The sequence below is a fragment of the Bos indicus genome, chromosome 16 (genome assembly GCF_029378745.1).
Source record: "Bos indicus isolate NIAB-ARS_2022 breed Sahiwal x Tharparkar chromosome 16, NIAB-ARS_B.indTharparkar_mat_pri_1.0, whole genome shotgun sequence".
NCBI classification, from domain to species: domain Eukaryota; kingdom Metazoa; phylum Chordata; class Mammalia; order Artiodactyla; family Bovidae; genus Bos; species Bos indicus.
This window is the reverse complement of record NC_091775.1, coordinates 61863192-61883097: the sequence shown is the minus strand read 5'-3', so window position 1 is coordinate 61883097 and position 19906 is coordinate 61863192. Positions and strand designations below refer to the sequence as shown.

At 37.8% G+C, this 19906-nt stretch overlaps 1 protein-coding gene across 2 annotated transcripts in view; it reads left to right on the top strand.

Moving 5' to 3' along the window:
• Nucleotides 1–17056, top strand: part of TOR1AIP2 (torsin 1A interacting protein 2) — a 39083-nt gene extending 22027 nt beyond the window's left edge. Inside the window, exons 2-5 of one of the 2 annotated variants that reach the window (XM_019976403.2) lie at nucleotides 5163–5306; nucleotides 7236–7745; nucleotides 10589–10693; nucleotides 11505–17056. In XM_019976403.2, the coding sequence (XP_019831962.2) occupies nucleotides 5273–5306; nucleotides 7236–7745; nucleotides 10589–10693; nucleotides 11505–12265 (1410 nt within the window). In that variant the 5' untranslated portion in view covers nucleotides 5163–5272 and the 3' untranslated portion in view covers nucleotides 12266–17056. Of the gene's footprint in view, nucleotides 1–5127; nucleotides 5307–7235; nucleotides 7746–10588; nucleotides 10694–11504 lie in introns of both variants that reach the window. The other variant, XM_070768529.1, reaches the window with a different exon arrangement.
• The last annotated feature ends 2850 nt before the right edge of the window (nucleotides 17057–19906 follow it).

Here is a 19906-nt window from a genome sequence, read left to right as displayed (position 1 = left end):
ATGAACAGCAGTGTGTGTCAAAGGGTCTGAGTGAAATGGGCTACAGAAATGATGTGTGCCTTGTGATAAGAAAGGCATATATTGAGCACTTGTAAAATTATAGATGTATCTCTGGTGTTCCTTTGCAGATTACTTACTGACTGCAACCTAGTTTCCAAGTAATATGTTTTTGTTTTTTTTTTAAGCATTCAGTTAGGTTTACATGAAATAAAGTTTATTGAAGATATCCTACATGCAACAAGGTGCACAGATTTTAAGCTTGATGACAAATGTAACCACCACCCCAGTAAAAATATAGAACACTTTAATTACCCCAAAAGGTTTTCTCATGCCCTTTTCCAGTCAGTAGTCCTTACCCTTGGAACCACTTCTGTTTTCCATCACTGTAGACCATTGGCCATTCTAGAACTTCATATAAATGGGATCATTTGGCATATAATCTTGTGTGTGGCTTTTTTCCCTCATCACATTTTTCAGATTCATCCATCTTATGTATCAGTAGTTGGTTCATTTTTTTTCCATTTAATTATTTTTGAATTACTCTATAGTATTTATCAGAGAAGGCAATGGCACCCCACTCCAGTACTCTTGCCTGGAAAATCCCATGGACGGAGGGGCCTGATAGGCTGCAGTCCATGGGGTTGTGAAGAGTCGGACACGACTGAGCGACTTCACTTTCACTTTTCACTTTTGTGCATTGGAGAAGGAGATGGCAACCCACTCCAGTGTTCTTGCCTGGAGAATCCCAGGGACAGGGGAGCCTGGTGGGCTGCTGTCTATGGGGTCGCACAGAGTCGGACACGACTGAAGTGACTTAGCAACAACAACATAGTATTTATAGGCTTCGCAGGTAAAGAATCCGCCTGCCAATACAGGAGACACACGAGACTCAGGTTTGATTCCTGGAGTGAGAAGATCCCCTGAAGTAGGAAATGGCAACCTACTCCAGTATTCTTGCGTGGAAAATTCTTTGGACAATGGAACCTGGTGGGCTATAGTCCATAGGGTTGCAGAGTTGGACATGACTGAGTGCGTGCGCGCACACACACACACACACACACCCACACACCCACACCCACACACACACACACACACACACACACACGTAGTATTTTATGCTTCTTAAATTGTATATAAAGGCTTTAATATTGTACATTTATGAATTTTTGATACGTAAGTTGTTAATTGCTGTATATAATATTACATTTAAAGAATATGCCACAATTTAAAAAATCTAGTTCCTTATTTATAGACATTTAAGATTTTCTCAGTTTTTCCTCATTTTTTTTTTAACAATGCTGCCACAAACACCATTGGGCACTTTAGGAAAAGTTGCTCTAAGGTGCATGTCTAAAAGCAGAATTGCTGATTTGTAGAATGTGTGTGTCAACTCCGCATTGCCCTATTGCCCTCCCAGGTTGTAACAGGGGCCTCATTGTCAGTACAGGTCTGCTGCTGCTAAGTCGCTTCAGTCGTGTCCAACTCTGTGCGACCTCATAGACGGCAGCCCACCAGGGTCCTCCGTCCGTGGGATTTTCCAGGCAAGAGTACTGGAGTGGGGTGCCATTGCCTTCTCCGCAATACAGGTCTGAGTATCTCCAAATCCTCACCAACACTTGGCATTACATTTTTTTTTTCCAATCTGGTGGTCGTGAAATGGTATCTCATCATTAATTTTTACATTTCCTTGCCTACATTTCTTACCAATTCATTAGACTTTTAAAGTCCTCTTTTTATTTAACTGCTTGTTCATCTCTTTTGCCCACTTAAAAAAACAAAATAGCAGTATTTGTCTCTTAACTGATCTGGGGTAGTTTTTATGTTTTCTAGATATTAATCTGTTGATGATTATATGTGTTGCTGATAGTTTTCTAGTCAGTGAATTTATCTTTTAACGTTGATTTTGATGATTTGTATAGAGATTTAACTTTTTAAATGTCATCACATTTGTTGCCCTCATCGTTTAACCTTGAGGTTATAATGGTATTCCCCACTTTCTTCTGAAAATTTCAAAGTTTTGCACTTTACCCTTAGGTCTCTAATCTTCAATTGACTTTTGTGGAGGTAGAAATCTAGTTTTTTTCCCATTTGAAAAATCAGTTGTCCCCAAACTGTTTACTCGCTAATCCATTCTTTCTCTTTGTCACTCAGTTTCCTTTACTTAAGTGTGTGCATATTTCCTGGCTGTCTATTCTGTGTTATGTTTGTCTGTTCTAATGCCAGTACCCTATTGTTTTTAATATCTTGATATATCTGGTAAAGATTTCCCTCTTTCAGAATTCTTTTTTCTTCCTTCAGAATTATCTTGACTCTTAATTCTTTACTGCTTTTTGTGAATTTTACAGTCAGCTCACTCATTCCATAAGAAACATATAACAGTAAAAAAAATTGTCTGAAGATTTTGTTTCAAATTGCAATGAACTTACAGATTATTTTGGAGGGAATTGGTGTTCAGTTCAGTCACTCAGTTGTGTCTGACTCTTTGCGACCCCATGAACTGCAGCTGACCAGGCTTCCCCATCCATCACCAACTCCCAGAGCTTGCTCAAACTCATGGCGATCACGTCAGTGATGCCATCCAACCGTATCACCCTCTGTCGTCCCCTTCTCCTCCCACCTTCAGTCTTTCCTAGCATCAGGGTCTTTTCCAGGGAGTCAATTCTTTGCATCAGGGGGCCAAAGTATTGGAGTTTCAGCTTCAGCATCAATCCTTCCAATGAATATTCAGGACTGATTTCCTTTAGGATTGACTGGTTGAATCTCCTTGCAGTCCAAGGGATTCTCAAGAGTCTTCTCCAACAACACAGTTCAAAAGCATCAATTCTTTAGCGCTCAGCTTCCTTTATAGTCCAACTCTCACATCCATACATGACTACTGGAAAAAACAGCTTTGACTAGACGGACCTTTGTTGGTAAAGTAATGTCTCTGCTTTTTAACATGTTTTCTAGGTTGGTCATAGCTTTTCTTCCAAGGAGCAAGTGTCTTTTAATTTCATGGCTGCAATCACCATCTGCAGTGATTTTGGAGCCCCCCAAAATAAAGTCAGCCAGTGTTTCTACTGTTTCCCCGTCTATTTGCCATGAACTGATGGGATCAGATTGAATGTTGAGTTTTAAGCCAACTTTTTCACTCTTCCTCTTTCACTTTTCATCAAGAGGCTCTTTAGTCCCTCTTCGCTTTTTGCCATAAGGGTGGTGTCATCTGCATATCTGAGGTTATTGATATTTCTCCTGGCAATCTTGATTACAGCTTGTGCTTCATCCAGTCCAGCATTTCTCATGATATAATGTGCATATAAGTTAAATAAGCAGGATGACAACATACTGCCTTGATGTACTCCTTTCCCGATTTGGAACCAGTCTGTTGTTCCATGTCCAGTTCTAACTGTTGCTTCTTGACCTGCATACAGATTTCTCAGAAGGCAGGTCAGGTGGTCTGGTGTTCCCATCTCTTGAAGAATTTTCCACAGTTTATTGTGATCCACACAGTCAAAGGCTTTGGTGTAGTCAATAAAGCAAAAGTAAATATTTTTCTGGAACTCTCTTGCTTTTTCGATGATCCAGTGGATGTTGGCAATTTGATCTCTGGTTCTTCTGCCTTTTCTAAATCCAGCTTGAACAACTGGAAGTTCACAGTCCATGTACTGCTGAAGCCTGCCTTGGAGCATTACTTTGCTAGTGTGTGAGATGAGTGCAATTAGCATTAAATGGCCTTGAATCTTACTGTCGATACACACAGTATATTTCTCTACTTGGGTCCTTTTTATCTTCTTCAGTAAAGTTTTAATACTTTTCTCCCTAAAAGTTCTTTTTTTAAAAAATATTTTTATTGAGGTATAATTTACATACCATAAGCTTCACCCCACTCCAAAGTCCTTGTATATGTGCTGTAGATTCATTACTAGGTGCCTTGTAGTTTTTATTATGAGGTGCATGCATGCGTGCTTGGTTGCTTTAGTCGTGTCCAACTCTTTGCAACCCTATGGACTGTAGCCCACGAGACTCCTCTGTCGCTGGATTTTCTATGTATTTTTAAAGTTTTGCCTCATCTGCTGTATTCACCTGACCTCTTGCCAACTGACTACCACTTCTTCAAGCATCTCGAAAACTTTTTGCAGGGAAAACACTTCCACAACCAACAGAATGCAGAAATGCTTTCCAAGAGTTTGTCAAATCATGAAGCATAGATTTTCATGCTACAGGAATAAACAAACATTTCTTGTTAGCAAAAATGCGTTGATTGTAATGGTTCCTATTTTGATTAATTAAGATGTATTCAAGCCTAGTTATAATGATTTAAAATGAAAAAACCCAAACCACAATTACGTTTGCACCAACTGCATATAAGATATAATTGAGTTTTTATTGCTTATAAGTTACCTCTGGTTTTGATTCCTTTTGTATACAGCTTTTAATAATTGATATATATTCTTCTTTGATCTACAGTCCATGTGGTTGCAAAGAGTCAGACATGACTGAGTGACTAAACACAACGACTTCTTTGAGCAGTGTATAGAAGGGCATTGTATAAAGAGAAAACTGTCTCCATGTTTTATAAAAGAATACTGTAAGAGAACCACTCTTAGTGATGAAACTCCAAATGTGTATTTGCTCTTCCTAATACCAAGACAGCCACCTTCATCTGTAGGTCACCCCTGTGCATGTTCCTTGTTAATGAAAAATGGAAGTTTCTGGTAGGCAAACTCTGAGAAATTTGTATGGGACAGAAATTGAAGATATAAGGGAAATCTGCAGTGATTAACTCAGCACTGACTTAAATTTTTACTCTTGGAATTACTTTTTATTTCAGTTTCAAAGGTGTTTCCTTAAAGATTCTGGTCACTTGTTCTTACTTTTTACATCCTTCCAGACACACTAGAATGTATTAGGAGGTTATGTCATCTATACAACGGTTAATAATCTGAAGCTTTTTTTTTTTTTTCTGTTTATCGTCTAGGATTTGGAATATGAGCCTCATGAAAGCCAGAAAACATTTTTTATCCACTAGAAAAGTTTCAGAGAGGAAATAGTACTCAAACTAAACAGATTTAGTAAATAAAGATGAACTAGTAATTTTTCCTATGTATGAATAAAAAAGTCTTTTTAATTCTTCTCATTTTGTTTTAGTCACTGTATATATGCCTTGTTTCCTGGGTCCACAGGAAGCATGAGCCTGTTGGGACTTGGGAGAAGAAGAAACCAAGACATCTTTACAAGGAAATCCAGATACTAACAGAAAGTACCCCAGAGTCTGAAGAGATAGAACTCAAACATGACCGACAGAGGACTTAGGGATCCTCCAGAGGGTAAGACTCATTTGTACAGCACGAAGTTTGTGCTGTCGGAAACTAAGGCTGTGCTGAGAAAGTCTCTGGTGATTAAAACTGAAGTTTGGAAGTAAAAAAGAAGTTAATTTTTTGATTTATTATGATTCTTATTCTTTGATATTTACTGAATTTTACCATCATACCAGACCCTAATTATGAAGAAGATTACGTTTTAGAGACTCCTGTAGTATTGGGAAAATACATCTTAAAAAAGTATGATAGACAGATCTTTAGAGTTATATTTTTAAAAGTCAAGTTAGCTGTGATATGCTGTATAGAGAGAGCAGGATCTTTCAATTATAAGGAAAGATGAAATTTAAATTCTTCATCCTGCCCAAGTGTATATATAAGAAATATAGGCAAAATATGAAATAGATTTTTTGGAAGAGAAGGGCATATTTAAATATTTTATTAAGGATATTTTTCAATATATAAAAGTAGCACAGTATAATGAAGTCACATGTACTCAACATCTAACTTCAACTTTTACCTACGTAATGCTACTCTTGTTACCTGCCTTGAAATATTTAAGTGCAAATCCAAGACATGATATAATTTTGTTAGTACTTTAGTTTACATCTCTTAAACATTTTACATCTCTGTACATTAAAAAAAAAAAAAAGAACCAAAATAGCTCTGTCACACCTAAAAATAAATTGTTATTCCACACTATTCTTCATATATACAGCCAATATTCACGTTCTCCAATTGTCTCATAATCTCTTTTTCTTCACAGTTGGGTTTCTAATTTTTTTTTCTTTACATTTGGATCACAGACTGCATTTCATTGATAAGTCTTTTTGGTTGCTTTTTTTTTTAAACTTTATTATGGAAAATTCAAACATATATAAAGTAGAGAGATGAAATGAATTCCGTGACCCAGCTTCATCTGCTGTCAACATATGGCTAACGCTGTTTCATTTATACTCTCTTACTTCTCCTTATACCCATATCATTGTATTGAAGCAAAATCTAGATATCATATAATTTTAGCCAAAATACTTGAACACTTATCTCTAAATGGTAAAGATTCCTTTTTAAAAACATTACCCCATTCCTTTATCATACCTAGAAGATGAACCAATAATTCCTTAGTCTCATCAAATAGCTGGTATTCAGATTTTCCTGATTATCTCATTAATACTTCTTTAAAAGTTGGTTTGTGGGACACTGAATCTATAATGTGGTCCACACATTGTGGATGTGTCTCAAGTATCTCAATCAATCGGTCACCCCTCCTTTTTTTTATCTTTTCTTGCCATTTATTTTTATTTCTTGCTGTTACTAAAGAAACAGAGTCTTTTGTCTCTTAGAATTTCAATCATTTTGAGTTTTTCTGATTACATTCCTGAGGCATAATTTAATGTATTCCTCTATCCCTGTGTTTCTTGGAAACTAGTAATTAGCTTTAGAAGCTTGATCAGATTCTGCTTCAGTTTGGCAAGAATACCTCATAGGTAGTATAGTGTACTTCCTATTGCATTGAATTTGGGAAGTTAGAAATGTCTGATTTTCCTTCTTTCTGTGGTATTAAGATTCATCAGTGGGTTCAGGAATTGTCAGCCAGGTTCATTCATTATAAAATTCCTCTTCAGTCTTTCGAATAATGGTTTCAGTTGCTATTGATGATTATTGCCTAGGTTGTTTCATTAGGGAAGAGGATGTATTTAATATTACCAAAAGTTGGTTTGCCATTCAAAATAGTTTTCAATTAATATTATTTGTTAGATTAGCATGATAATAAATTTGGGTAATCAGTCATCTTTAGTGAAAGTCAAGAGAAATAATGTTTAGGAAGAGTGCCTCTTAAGCCATAAAAATCTATATAAATATTTTTATTAATCAGGGACCTTGTTGAAATAAAAAATACAGGGAAATTTTTAAAATTATAAATTTTTGTCTCAATAGACCCTCAAAAGGATTTGGAAAATGATCCATCACTAAATACTCAGGAGGCTACCGTCACTACAAGTACCACTGAAGAAGCTCAGACCCCAGACCCTGCCCCTGGGCTTAACAAAGACCACCAAGAGATAGAAACAGTTGGCCCAGGAAGTACAGATACAGATGCTCAATCAGAAAATCCAGATGAAACAGATTGTGGGAAGTATCTAAAGGATACAGAAGGTGAGAACAGCCAGAGTTTTCAGGGTGGAGAACAAGGCCATCAGCCCCCTTCAGAGAGTCTGAGTGAAGACCCTGTGGATCCAGAAACCAAGTGTTCTCCAAGTGACAAGGTAGGAAGAACAGACGCACACATAGTGGGCAGCTCTGCAGCCCTCCCTGAGCACGTCAGTGACGGACCCGGAGCATCTCAGGAGCCGCCAGTCGTTGACCCTCAGGATGCCCAGAGCCCTGGCCATTCCAGTGCAGGGCTGGAGAGCCAGCACACACTGAGGAGGCGACTGCTGGCACCAGGTGAGAGAAGCCCTGAGCCTGTGCTGTTGTGTACTGTTCTGTCCTGGGAACACAACATAGGTGGGACCCTTCTTTTCAGAGAGCTTTTCTTTACTTCATAGGATTAAGGCCTTTGCATCTTGCCCAAGCTCACAAAGAGATATGACTACATTGAGATTAAATGAGGTTTCTTATCTCCTAAGACTTCCCTGGTGGCTCAGAAGGTAAAGTCTCTTCCTGCAATGTGAGAGATCCAGGTTCAATCCCTGGGTTGGGAAGATCCCCTGGAGAAGGGAATGCAACCCACTCCAGTATTCTTGCCTGGAGAATCCCATGGACAGAGGAGCCTAGCAGGCTATAGTCCATGGGGTTGCAGAGTCAGACACAATTGAGCAACTAATGGTTTCGCTTTCAAGCTAGCTCATTCTGCTCACTACATTAAGATGCTTCCCACTTATACATAAGCTGCATTTTCTAACAGTTTCTATTTATTTACTGTATGTATGATTTTTTTTATTTTTTACAGGTATGACTTAAAAATTTCGCCCCTGGCCTTTTCTTTATTTCTTACGAGCATATTTTCGCTTTCACTTTTTAAAATCTTTTATTTTGGGGGAAACTAAATGCTACATAAATCAAGAGATAGGTATATTTAAAAACCAGCATCAGTGGTATAGTACCCTTGAAGTGAAGTGTTAGTCACTACAGTCTGTGTCTGATTCTTTGTGACCCCATGGACTGTAACCCGCCAGGCTTCTCTGTCCATGGGATTCTCCAGGCAAGAATACTGGAGTGGGTAGCCATTCCCTCCTCCAGGAGTTCTTCCCAACCCAGGGATTGAACCTGGGTCTCCTGCATTGCAGGCAAATTCTTTACCGTCTGAGCCAGTACCCTTAACTCAGTCATGTTTCAGTTTTATAGGACTTTGAGCAAATTAGTTATTTCTCTGTACTTGATTTTCCCCACCTGTGTATTCAGGAGAACAGCTTCCTCACGAAGAATAGTTGCAGTGTGCTCAGTCTTTAACTGGAACTCAAGAGATATGGATTCTAGTTGCAGCCCTACCACTTCCTAACTTGGGTGACTTTAAGCAAATCTCCCAACTTCCTGGTACTTCAGTTTCCTATTTGTAAAAATGAAGAAGTTGAACAAGATGATATCCAGCTGGTTTCTTCCAGCTTTTACCTTCTGTGATATTATGGAGTTGGATTGTGTGGATTTGTGTTTTATAAGTACTCTAAAAGCTCAGCCTGAAATGCCTATTTGCCAGAGCAAAGGAATATAAAATGTAAGACATTGTTTTTGTTGGACTTAAATGCGGACTAGAATTCCATGTTTCAGTGTAAGTCAATGACTGATCTCAAATATGCATTTCATTAGTTTACTATTAACTTGAGTGAAGACAAGGGCTGTGTCTCACTCATTGTGTTTCTGTGGCTCTTGGCACAGAGAAGTGACTTTATGAATATTTGTTAAATGAGCAAATGATAGGATTTGTATATGGACCAATATGTGCCATCAGAATTTCAGTGGTATACAGGTTCACTGAGTAGGGGAAGAAAACATCGTTTTAAAAATGCAGTATAATGTGTGAGAAGCAGCTTAATATAATGGAATGAGCTTATCTAATCCCATGGACGGAGGAGCCTGGTGGGCTGCAGTCCGTGGTGTCGTGAAGAGTCAGAGACGACTGAGCAGCTTCACTTTCACTTTTCACTTTCATGCATTGGAGAAGGAAATGGCAACCCACTCCAGTGTTCTTGCCTGGAGAATCCCAGGGACGGGGGAGCCTGGTGGGCTGCCGTCTATGGGAACGCACAGAGTCGGACACGACTGAAGCGACTTAGCAGCAGCAGCAGCGGCAGGTGATAAGAAACCTCTTTCTAATCTCAGTTTGGCCTTGGGCAAAGCCCTTGACATCTCTGGACCTCTTGTCACAGTAGGTAAGGTAGGAGGCTAGAGTAGGTGATCATTACAGATCCTTTCGGTCCTTAAATTCTGTGACATATTTTAAAAACCCATATTTTGGTGTGATCTGACTAAATGAACTATTCTTTATAGGTGAAGATGACTGTACTCCTTTATGTTAATAGAGTATGCTATTTGAGTTATTTCTGTAGTAAGGATTATGGGCAGTAGTCAGCTGTCATTGTTATATGAGGTGCCTGGCTGGGGTCAGGCACACATTTTGACTCTAGAGGGATTTAGCTCAGAGTCTACAAAATACTGCCTCCTTTTCACCAACACATTTTAAGATTGATATCACACCCCATACCTGCAATTTTATATAGTTCGTAAATTTTCTTAACCTTGTCGTCCTTGTTTCATATACCTCTCATTAAGTTTCAGCCTTGCTTTTTTGTAAGCTATTTTGCAAAATAAGCTATTAGTGTATAGTAATTTCTTCTGTCTTTAAACTTAGTGTCTATTATTTGCATATTTGGGAGTTGAGGAACTTTCTGAAATATAAATACTGAAATTAGAGCATCATTGCCCTGTGATGTTGAGTCTTGTGTATAGTTAACATTTCTTAAATTCCTTCTTAGTTCTGTACATTTTGTCAAATCACATATAGGTTTGGCTGCAATCTTGTTTCTTGGTCCTTGATGTAAGGACTAGTGAAGAATTATGGATGTAACAACAGTATCCTTAAGTGATTTCACAGCATTTTATTCTTCTAAGTAGAATGAAGTAGAATAGTGAGCCTTAAGTAAAAGACAGGAAAAATAATTAGCTTTGTACAAAACAAACTTTGATGAAGTATGGCATCCTCAGTCAAATTCTTTGCTTTGATAAGAAGTATAAAGGAATGCACATTCTCCTTAGTGTACTGCCTAATAATAATGTTTTGTTTTGTTTTCCAGAGGCTGAGACACATCAACAAGAAACACAAGAATTGGAAGAAAACAAAGAGAAGAATGCCCAGGGTACCATAAGGAGGATTGATAAAAAGGATTTTTTGAGCTATGGTGAGAACAAAAGTGGTCTTACTGCAGTAATTCACATTCAGAAATCTGCAGAGAAATACCCAGAAAACTAGCAGATTTAACAGCTTTAGCATTGTTTTAAGTTTTTTTTTTTTTTTTTTTTTTTTAATGTTTGATAGTAATATTAGAACAAAGCAATTGAGTTTTAGGGATTTTTTCTTTAGGTGTGTTAGCCAATATTTTGCCATCCTTAACAAAATGGGAATCCCCAATGGAGGAAGGTCTTTTCATAAACAAGAAACTGAAACATTTTTTTGATCGAAGTAAACCTGATTTACAATGTAGTGCTAATTTCAGGTGGGCAATAAAGTGATTAGTTATATATATGTATATTTTTTCAGATTATTTTCCATTATAGTCTATTAAAAGATATTCAATATAGCTTCCTATTAAAGCTGCCTCTTCAGTGAGAAAGAAAGTATTAACTTTTGAAGTGGCATTTTTACATTTTGACCATTTAGGAAAAAATGGCCTATAGGTAGTAGATACTTCTGAGAAGGTATTAATAGAAGAATATGCTGATAGTTCGTTTCTAAACACATCATTAGATATAGAAAAATATACATAAATTATATTTTACCTTTTAACAAAGATATTGTATCTTTAAATAATTTAAGAAATTAAAAAATTTCTGATAGATTTCAACAGCTAAAAATTATAAGGATTTAGGCAAAAGAAACACAACGCAGTCAGTAAAATCTGACAGTGTATCTGCCTCTTTTTAGTTTGCCACAGGCTTTATTTCTGACTCATTCTCTCTAATTTTGTCTTTTATTTTCTCTTTCTCTGACAGGCTCCATCATTTTTTGCTTCCTGGTTCTTATCATAGTTTTGCTAAATTCTGTTAATAGCTACTATTCATCTCCAGCCCAGCAAGTCCCCAAAAATCCAGCTTTGGAGGCTTTCTTGGTTCATTTTAGCCAACTGAAGGATAAATTTCCAGGCCAGAGTTCCTTTCTGTGGCAGAGAGGACGAAAATTTCTCCAGAAGCACCTCAACGCCTCACACCCCAGTGAGCCAGCCACCATCATATTCACAGCAGCCCGAGAGGGAAGAGAGACGCTGAAGTGCCTCAGCCACCATGTCGCGGATGCCTACACATCTGCCCAGAAGGTCTCTGCCATTCAGATTGATGGGGCTGGGAAAACCCTGCAGGACAGTGATAAGGTCAAGCATTCAGTTGACAGGGAGCTGAGCTCTGGATTTGAGAAGGGCCAGAAGGCAGCTGTGGTCCATCACTTTGAATCCCTTCCTGCAGGCTCCACCTTGATTTTCTATAAGTATTGTGACCATGAGAATGCTGCCTTTAAAGATGTGGCCCTGGTCCTGACCGTCCTACTGGAGGAGGAAACATTAGAAGCAAGCGTCAGCCCAAGGGAAACCGAAGAGAAAGTGCGAGATTTACTCTGGGCGAGGTTTACCAACTCTAACACTCCCAGCTCCTTTAACCACATGGATTCAGACAAATTGAGTGGGCTGTGGAGCCGTATTTCCCACCTGGTGCTGCCCGTCCAGCCAGTGAGGAACATAGAAGAACGAGGCTGCTTTGTATAAGCTAAGCGCAGAGGTGGTTATGGTCGGCATGGGATTATTAGAAAGTTAGTTGAAAAGCCTTTTTATGTGGAAGGAGGTTGATGAATGTGAGGAAATGCCTGGAAAGCACAAACAAGCTTATTTTAGAAAAGAAATTTTCATTTTTTACTTTCTGTAAAATCTTTCTAATCTAAGCTTGGCAAAGCTAAAAGTTGACCTGACTTTCTTTCCTTGCCTTTCAAGTGAATCAGGTATATACAACTGAGGAATTTTTTCCAATCCAAAAATAGAGCGACAGAATGATTAAATGGGAAGATAATCTTCTCACAGTAACTACAGAGTGATTTTTGTTTTCTTGAGACTCTAAGGAGCCTGTGGATAGTATTTGGACTCAGATTAAAGTAAATACAGTTATAAAGCAGTTAAAATTTTTAAAAATTTTCTATTACATGTTAAATATTTTTAAAACTCATTTTAATAACGTAGTTGCAGGACTACATCTTATGCTTTTTTGCACTTTTGAATAGTATGAAAAAGGAAATAAGAATTCAAATACTTATTTACCTAAATACTATATGTAAGGCAGTATGTTTTTCTTCCGTTAATGAGCTCTAAGGGAAAAGCAGCCTGTGCTCAAGAAATGTTCTTAAAAATTGGAAGTGATGGGGGAACTGTTTATAATCATTGCAAATGAATAAATTGCAACTGGCTGTATCTTTGCTTCAATTTTCTGATATAGAGCAGTGATTTCCAAGCCGTCTACTGGCCCCTCTCCCTTTTGTATCAAAGAAGTTCTTTTTTTGCCCATTTTACATATTGGGATCCTACATAAGATTTAATTGGAATAAAGAGTTCTGCTGATAAGTTTGAAAATCACTGATTAAGGGAAAAGACAGCTTGGAAGATAGGAAATGGGTAGAAAGAAATGAATTAAAACTCATGAGTAGTTAGAAGATGAAATACAAGTTTATCATAGAGACATGCTATTTATGAAGAATACAAAGACCTACAGATGATTAGCAGAATGTGTAAACTTGTATTTACTAGCATATTTCTATGCGTTTGTTAATTTGTTACTCAGCATTTCTGTCTCTCCTGATGAAATTCTGTAATTGTCTAAGATGCGTTTGAATGCTTTATGCAGAACTGATTTTAATAACCAGTTGAATAGTAGGTTTTTATATGGGTACGTTGGCATAACTTTACCATACTGTTTACTTATTGTACAGTGATGGAACATTATATAATGTAGTTCATTTCTTGATCTTCTAGTTAGAAGAACCAGTAGGTTAACAATTAGAAAAATGCAGGAGATATTATACTTAGTGAGAGGAAGTAGAAATGGTAGGTAGATTCTAAGAGGTTTTAACAGCTAGTATTAATTGTTGGATCATGTTCTGTGATTGTAAGAAAGCTCTAGAACAGTGTTTATGGAGACAGTGATTATTGATTTGCATTTCACCCCTAAAGCAGAAACTTTAGTAAAATGATCTTGACCTAGTGAAGGATCTAACCCATTACATGGCATACCTAGGAACTATCACCATGAACCTCGAATATTTCAGCTAGGTTTTGACCTCCAAAGTCAAGTGACTAAAGGGTAGAAGGTTTTTCAAAAACAGTAATCAGATATAGGGGTCTTTATTGATACCTATAGAGAGATAATAAAGATATGGGAGGAAGAATCTGTTTGAAAGTATTTGTCACAGGAAAAACGTATAAATCTGTTCCAACCAAGACCTGACACTGTGCTCAATTGAGTGTAGGGCCACATACCTAAAGGAGCTGTTTTCACTGGGGCCTTTGTGAAGGACTCTTCTGCTAGATTTGAGGCGAGACCTTCCTGAACAAATAGTTAAAACATAGTGTATATGAGATCAATATCAATACAGTATAAAATCAATAGAAATGGAAGGAAAATCTATATACCATATTCAATTTTTTTTCAATATTTCTAGATCTCAGATGCTAGCATTACATCACTTTCATTCATTCACTCACAAAACCAGTGGTGCCTTGTAGAACTGATGCCTGCTGACCTGTGCTACTTCGGATCTGTAAAGAGCCGGTATGGAGTATGTACGTGTCATCAGTGACTCAGATCACAGACAAAGATTGTTTCTTCATTCAGTTGAATATGGTGTTTCCTCATTTCCTTTCAGTATAATTTAGAAAAACATTTCCAAATGTCACTTTTCTTTAAAAAAACAAAAACAAAACTCTTTGGTCTTTGTTAAAAACAGCTTCCCTGGTGGCTCAGCTGGTAAAGAATCCACCTGCAATACAGGAGACCTGGGTTTGATCCCTGGGTTGGGAAGATCTCCTGGAGAAGGGAACGGCTACCCACTGCAGTATTCTGGCCTGGAGAATTCCATGGATTGTATAGTCCATGGGGTCGCAAAGAGTCAGACATGACTGAGCGACTTTCATTCACTCACTCACTTCGTTAAAAAAGTCTCCTTCAATGTGAAAGTGCAGTCAGCTGAAACTGTTGTCAGTTTTCTATCCACTATTTCAAAAATCATTTTTAAAAGAAGCAGTATGTTAGCTCTGAGTCTTCTCATGAATACAATGATTTATTCTTAAAGCATAAAATTTCATATTTTTTAAATGTACAAATAAAATCTATTATATAATGTACTCAAATTAATTTCTATTCAGTTGTACTTTTTTTTTTTTACATTTTTCAAGTTTTCAAATTTTATGTTCATCTTTCATTACTGTGATAGTTTGTTTGACTTCGAACAATGACTTGTGGGCATACGATAACCATGCATGATATCCAAGCATTGCCGTTTAATTATTATCACAGAACAATTCTCATTATGTTATACATTAATGTAAGTCACTTCTTTGAGTGATATCAGAGTTCTGGAAGCAACTGGTAGAACTATAGACCGTCTCTAGACTTAAGTGTCTTTCCCCATGGGGTAAATTTTGAGTTTCCCAGTTCCCACAGGTTAGCAGTGAAGTTCTAGGGATTCATAAAACCAAAGGTAGCAATGCTGTTGTTTCTATTTCTAATTTTTAAATCAATTAAGTAATTTAAATATTATTTCATCTGAAACCTGCCAAGCTTATGTGGTGAGTAAGGTACAGCAGGCCTGTGACCCACCATCCTCCAGGTAAAGTCCCAGGTAAACAGTGTTAGCTGCTGAGGTGGGTTTGTCCCTTTCACAGTTTTTAATTGTTTGATTTATATAGGAAGCGTAAGGAGCACTGATGTTAAAAATACAACGAATTCATCATGTGGAAGTAGTAATTCAGCAAGGTAGTCTTCACTGGGACTGTATTTGCATACATCTGACCAGTTTTTATGCAGCATAATCAGGTGTCCAGTACTTCAGGACCTAAGCAGAAGATATAATCATTATATCTGATTATCATTTAATGGGAATAAAGCTTATATACAGTTTACTGATAGAGAAGGACTTTCAAATAGGAACCTGACACCTTATTTTTATCATCTGGAAATAAAAAATAATTATAAAAGTAAGACATCTTTATAAAGCCTTCAACATCATTTTATAAAAGCAGTTTTTAATCTATCTGTCATGTTGAATATGTAGTTAAATACTAATCTTCATTTTAATATTTTGTCAATCAGCATAATATATTTCACTTTGAAATTTATTTATTGAAAAGTCATAGTGGTTCTATTTTCTGTTTGTGTTTTTCCAAAATTAAAATACCTTGGACACTATATCACTTGCTCAATGGGACTGTTGATATTTGTCTTTATATGTGTATTATGATTATTATTAATGATTACAAATACTATAATCCATAGAACTATGATGAAATGATTATTTTAAAATATTTTAAGGGTTCTATGAGTTTATGAAATACTGAGGCTTGTGAGTCACATGGGAAATACTTGTTTTGAATAATACATTTACAAAGAAGGTATTACCAATTCTAGAGAGAACTAACTAAAAATACCTGTGTAAAACAGTTTTTCCAGATGACTTTAAAATATCCCTTATTCCTATTATGTTAAGTTTTAGGCTTTAGGCTGTAAAGTAGCTGATGATGTGGGGCCTAAATTTGCTTCATTCAGAGACTGGGCTATGGAAACTCATTTCCAAAATACTGCCCTATCAGATCTGTATATGGCAATGCTCCTCGACTGGTTTTAAAAATTTACTAACTAGTTAAGAGCACTATAGCCTTGTCTAAACGGCCTACAACCAGTATCCCCTAATGTGTAAATAATTGGTAAAGGTACAAATAATTTAGTCTTCAATGCCTTTCCTTCCAGGGTTACATGCTGTGTTTACTTCAGTTTGTTTTGATGGCTTTAAAAATCCATAGATTGGTTCCTATACTGAGAAATGATCTCCCACTTTTCCTTATTGAGGCTCATAAACTAAATTTGTCCTTGGCTAAGAGCAGTCACCTGAACCAGAAAGAACATTTTGGACTTGGAAAGCAGCGGGCTGAGTAGGCAGGAAGATGTGCTGCTTGGCACCCCCGCCCACAGCAGTCAGAAACTTCTTTCTGTGCCCACACTGGCCTCTGCCTTCTAAAGCCCAAAGCTCCAGGCAGTTGCTTCTGGTTGGTCAGATTACAGGAGATTAAAATCTGTTTGTCATCCCTGTCATAAAAGAAGCACACATTGACCTTCAAACAACTGCATTTTGCTTTTTTTCTACTTAACATAAATGGCCCATATTAATGTCTAAATTCTGGGTATTCCCCTTCTTCCTTATGTAACCATGATTGTGTTTTCATTTGTTTCTCATTGATGTTGACGAATGTGCCTTATTCAAATTATGTGGTTTTACCAAAAATAAATCTCCTTAATTTTTCTCTGTTGACTAATTCTTGATTCTGTTTCTCAAAATGGCAAGTTTGTAGAAATGGGTATATTGTCATTGATGATGGGAAGGGAGACGGCCCTCATTTGGTAGTAAGTTCAAGAGCCAAAGAATCCTGTGAATGTCAGGTGGCTCTTGGCCATCAGTTAGTGGCCTCTTTGGGCATTCTACGTGTGCTCTTTTTACTTAACAAGGCTTTCTTGAGTAAGAGAGAAACAGGACTTGGCTTAATAAGTAGAGCTCAGGGAATTGCTCCTAACCTTGGTGTGCTGATTGGGAATTGTGTTACTCTTAAGGGCAGACATCTTTCAGTGTGTTGGGGTTGGGTGAACTGAGTTTTGAAAATCTGAGATTTATTCTTACAGTTCAGAATAATAGAAACTCTTGGGAATCAGCATGTCTTAAAATAAGAGCTTTCCATGGAAAGAGCTAAAGTCAAAGGATAAGTCGAGCCTGAAGGTAAAGAACATTCAGTTCTGCAAACAGCCACAGTGGGTTTGTAGCAACATGATTTTTTGATTCTTATTCATAAACTCACCACTAGAGGATGTTAACATACTTTTCCAAATATATTGGAACAGACTGAGGCATCAGTACTGTGAAAATTTTTAATAAGGAAAAGAGGTGCTATGAATTATTTGGTTACTGTAGAAATTGTAATTTTAAATGTATACTATAAAAATGATGTCGGAAGTTGCATTCTGGATCATGGTATATTTGATACAGAAGCTGACAATGATTCTTTGCTTGCCCAAACTTTAGTCAGGCTCCTGAATATCTTCCTAGGCCTATCTGTGTACTTCAGAATGAATATCTTCCTAGGCCTATCTGTGTACTTCAGAAAATAAAGTTTTCACAAGAATCCCAGTTTAACTAGGACCCTCCACCCTCAGTATCTAACCTGTTTCCTCATCCTTCAGCATCCCTTAGTCAGTGGTCCGCAACCTTTTTTGGCACCAGGGACTGATTTCATGAAAGACAGTTTTTCCACAGACAATGGGTAGGGACGTGGTTTGGGGATGGTTCAGTTTAGTTCAGTCGCTCAGTCGTGTCTGAATCTGCGACCCCATGAATCACAGCACGCCAGGCCTCCCTGTCCATCACCAACTCCCGGAGTTCACTCAGACACACGTCCATCGAGTCAGTGATGCCATCCAGCCATCTCAGCCTCTCTCGTCCCCTTCTCCTCCTGCACCCAATCCCTCCCAGCATCAGAGTCTTTTCCAATGAGTCAATTCTTCGCATGAGGTGGCCAAAGTACTGGAGTTTCAGCTTTAGCATCATTCCTTCCAAAGAAATCCCGGGGCTGATCTCCTTCAGAATGGACTGGTTGGATCTCCTTGCAGTCCAAGGGAGTCTCAAGAGTCTTCTCCAACACCACAGTTCAAAAGCATCAATTCTTCGGCACTCAGCCTTCTTCACAGTCCAACTCTCACATCCATACATGACCACAGGAAAAACCATAGCCTTGACTAGATGGACCTTTGTTGGCAAAGTAAAGTCTCTGCTTTTGAATATGCTATCTAGGTTGGCCATAACTTTCCTTCCAAGGAGTAAGCGTCTTTTAATTTCATGGCTGCAGTCACCATCTGCAGTGATTTTGGAGCCCAGAAAAATAGTCTGCCACTGTTTCCACTGTTTCTCCATCTATTTCCCATAAAGTGATGGGACCGGATGCCATGGTCTTAGTTTTCTGAATGTTGAGCTTTAAGCCAACTTTTTCACTCTCCACTTTCACTTTCATCAAGAGGCTTTTGAGTTCCTCTTCACTTTCTGCCATAAGGGTGGTGTCATCTGCATATCTGAGGTTATTGATATTTCTCCCGGCAATCTTGATTCTAGCTTGTGTTTCTTCCAGCCCAGCATTTCTCATGATGTACTCTGCATATAAGTTAAATAAGCAGGGTGACAATATACAGCCTTGACATACTCCTTTTCCTATTTGGAACCAGTCTGTTGTTCCATGTCCATTTCTAGCACATTACATTTATTCTGCACTTTCTTTCTAGTCTAATGCCACCACTGATCTGACAGGAGGTACAGGTCTGCAGCCTGGAGGTTGGGGACCCCTGCCCTAGGTGATGTCTCATCACCCTGGCCTGCCTTCTGCAAGAATTCCATTAAGTCAGTTTAGCCAGAACCCCTGTTATCCCTGGTGTTTCCTCTTAGTTGTTTTCTATCCCTGCACCTTGGCTCTAAATTCCCTCTTGCCCAAGCTGTGTTTGGAGTTGAACCCTGTCTTTCTCCACACTGTAACATCCCATTGCAGTGGTCCCTATACCAGCATTAATGTCCTGGATGAAGTCTGCCTTATCATTTTTAGCACGTGTCATTGAATATTTTTTCTTTAACAAGTAGCTTCATCAAGCTAAACTAGGGAAGGAACTTAGCTACTGAAGTCCTTAGCTACTTTAAGAAAAAGGAACAAATCCTGTTTCATATATGTGCAGGGTACTCTTTACCGAGGAATCCACCCACATGATATATGAATTGAGGGCCTGCAGAAGGCCTTCATACACACACACACTACAAATGAGACACAAGTCATTTTTTTTGACTTGTAGCCTGACACCTTTTAGGATCTCTAATTTTCTAATATACAAACCAGTACTTAAGATGAACCCTCAACTTGGTAATGCCTTTTATTATAATACCAAAGATGCCATTTTAAGTTCTCACTTTAACATCTTTTTGTAACTCTGAACATGTAATGATAATAGATAAAAGAAATTCAAGAGAACTTAAAAAAAACAGAGCCATCATCATTGCTAATTATTAGAGAAATGCAAATCATAACAATTTAATGAGGTACCACTTCACACCAAACAGAATGGCCATCATT